The 2,500-nt window shown below is 53.4% G+C and overlaps 1 protein-coding gene across 1 annotated transcript in view; it reads left to right on the top strand.

Annotated features, from left to right (window-relative positions):
• LOC144952844 (C-Maf-inducing protein-like) overlaps window positions 1–2,500 on the top strand; it is a 95,782-nt gene that overhangs the window by 46,942 nt on the left and 46,340 nt on the right. The window contains exon 5 of the mRNA XM_078883314.1: window positions 1,906–1,971. Within this exon, the coding sequence (XP_078739440.1) occupies window positions 1,906–1,971 (66 nt within the window). The remainder of the gene's footprint in view (window positions 1–1,905; window positions 1,972–2,500) is intronic.

The following is a 2,500-nucleotide window of genomic DNA, read 5'->3' as shown; positions in this document are numbered from 1 at the left end:
GTGTGATGAGTCTATGGGTCTCTGTGCTGTGTGGTGAGTCTATGTGTCTCTGTGTGATGAGTCTATGGGTCTCTGTGCTGTGTGATGAGTCTATGGGCTCTGTGTGGTGAGTCTATGGGTCTCTGTGCTGTGTGGTGAGTCTATGGGTCTCTGTGCTGTGTGGTGAGTCTATGTGTCTCTGTGCTGTGTGATGAGTCTATGGGTCTCTGTGCTGTGTGGTGAGTCTATGTGTCTCTGTGCTGTGTGATGAGTCTATGGGTCTCTGTGCTGTGTGGTGAGTCTATGGGTCTCTGTGCTGTGTGGTGAGTCTATGGGTCTCTGTGCTGTGTGGTGAGTCTATGTGTCTCTGTGCTGTGTGGTGAGTCTATGGGTCTCTGTGCTGTGTGGTGAGTCTATGGGTCTCTGTGCTGTGTGATGAGTCTATGGGTCTCTGTGCTGTGTGGTGAGTCTATGTGTCTCTGTGCTGTGTGATGAGTCTATGGGTCTCTGTGCTGTGTGGTGAGTCTATGTGTCTCTGTGCTGTGTGGTGAGTCTATGGGTCTCTGTGCTGTGTGATGAGTCTATGGGTCTCTGTGCTGTGTGATGAGTCTATGTGTCTCTGTGCTGTGTGATGAGTCTATGGGTCTCTGTGCTGTGTGGTGAGTCTATGGGTCTCTGTGCTGTGTGGTGAGTCTATGGGTCTCTGTGCTGTGTGGTGAGTCTATGGGTCTCTGTGCTGTGTGGTGAGTCTATGTGTCTCTGTGCTGTGTGATGAGTCTATGGGTCTCTGTGCTGTGTGGTGAGTCTATGTGTCTCTGTGCTGTGTGATGAGTCTATGGGTCTCTGTGCTGTGTGGTGAGTCTATGTGTCTCTGTGCTGTGTGATGAGTCTATGGGTCTCTGTGCTGTGTGGTGAGTCTATGGGTCTCTGTGCTGTGTGGTGAGTCTATGTGTCTCTGTGCTGTGTGATGAGTCTATGGGTCTCTGTGCTGTGTGATGAGTCTATGGGTCTCTGTGCTGTGTGGTGAGTCTATGGGTCTCTGTGCTGTGTGGTGAGTCTATGGGTCTCTGTGCTGTGTGGTGAGTCTATGGGTCTCTGTGCTGTGTGATGAGTCTATGGGTCTCTGTGCTGTGTGGTGAGTCTATGTGTCTCTGTGCTGTGTGATGAATCTATGGGTCTCTGTGCTGTGTGGTGAGTCTATGGGTCTCTGTGCTGTGTGGTGAGTCTATGTGTCTCTGTGCTGTGTGATGAGTCTATGGGTCTCTGTGCTGTGTGGTGAGTCTATGTGTCTCTGTGCTGTGTGATGAGTCTATGGGTCTCTGTGCTGTGTGGTGAGTCTATGGGTCTCTGTGCTGTGTGGTGAGTCTATGGGTCTCTGTGCTGTGTGGTGAGTCTATGTGTCTTTGTGCTGTGTGGTGAGTCTATGGGTCTCTGTGCTGTGTGGTGAGTCTATGGGTCTCTGTGCTGTGTGATGAGTCTATGGGTCTCTGTGCTGTGTGGTGAGTCTATGTGTCTCTGTGCTGTGTGATGAGTCTATGGGTCTCTGTGCTGTGTGGTGAGTCTATGTGTCTCTGTGCTGTGTGGTGAGTCTATGGGTCTCTGTGCTGTGTGATGAGTCTATGGGTCTCTGTGCTGTGTGGTGAGTCTATGTGTCTCTGTGCTGTGTGATGAGTCTATGTGTCTCTGTGCTGTGTGGTGAGTCTATGTGTCTCTGTGTGATGAGTCTATGGGTCTCTGTGCTGTGTGATGAGTCTATGGGCTCTGTGTGGTGAGTCTATGGGTCTCTGTGCTGTGTGGTGAGTCTATGGGTCTATGTGCTGTGTGATGAGTCTATGGGTCTCTGTGCTGTGTGATGAGTCTATGGGTCTCTGTGCTGTGTGATGAGTCTATGTGTCTCTGTGTCTCTCTCTCTCTCCGTGCCCACAGATCTTCCTACGACGACTGGAGGCCGTCCCTGGCCAGTCTGCTGCAGCCAATCCCCTTCCCCAAGGAGTGAGTTCACCCTGGAGACGGTGGTGGTCGTGGTTGTGGTGGTGGTGGTGGTTGTGGTGGTGGTGGTCGTGGTGGTGGTGTTCGTGGTCGTGGTGGTGGTGGTGGTGGTTGTGGTTGTGGTGGTGGTGGTGTTCGTGGTCGTGGTTGTGGTGGTGGTTTCGGTGGTTGTCACGTTGGTGGTTGCGGTGGTGTTTGCGGTGGTTGTTGCTGTGGTGGTGGTCGTGGTTGCGGTGGTGGTCGCGGCGGTGGTGGTGGTGGTTGTGGTGGTGGTGGTGGTCACGGCTGCGGTGGTGGTCGTGGTTGTGGTGGTGGTGGTCGCGGTGGTGGTCGCAGTTGCGGTGGTGGTTGCGGTGGTTGTTGCGGTGGTGGTTGTTGCGGTCGTTGTTGCGGTGGTGGTGGTCGCGGTTGCGGTGGTCGCGGTTGCGGTGGTTGTTGCGGTGGTGGTGGTCGCGGTGGTTGTTGCGGTGACGATGATGACGATGATGGTGACGATGATGGTGACGATGATGATATTGACGATGACGATGGT

This window comes from Lampetra fluviatilis, chromosome 70 (genome assembly GCF_964198595.1).
Source record: "Lampetra fluviatilis chromosome 70, kcLamFluv1.1, whole genome shotgun sequence".
Classification (NCBI taxonomy): domain Eukaryota; kingdom Metazoa; phylum Chordata; class Hyperoartia; order Petromyzontiformes; family Petromyzontidae; genus Lampetra; species Lampetra fluviatilis.
Note: the sequence above shows the minus strand (reverse complement) of the source record. Positions and strands in the feature narration are given on the sequence as shown.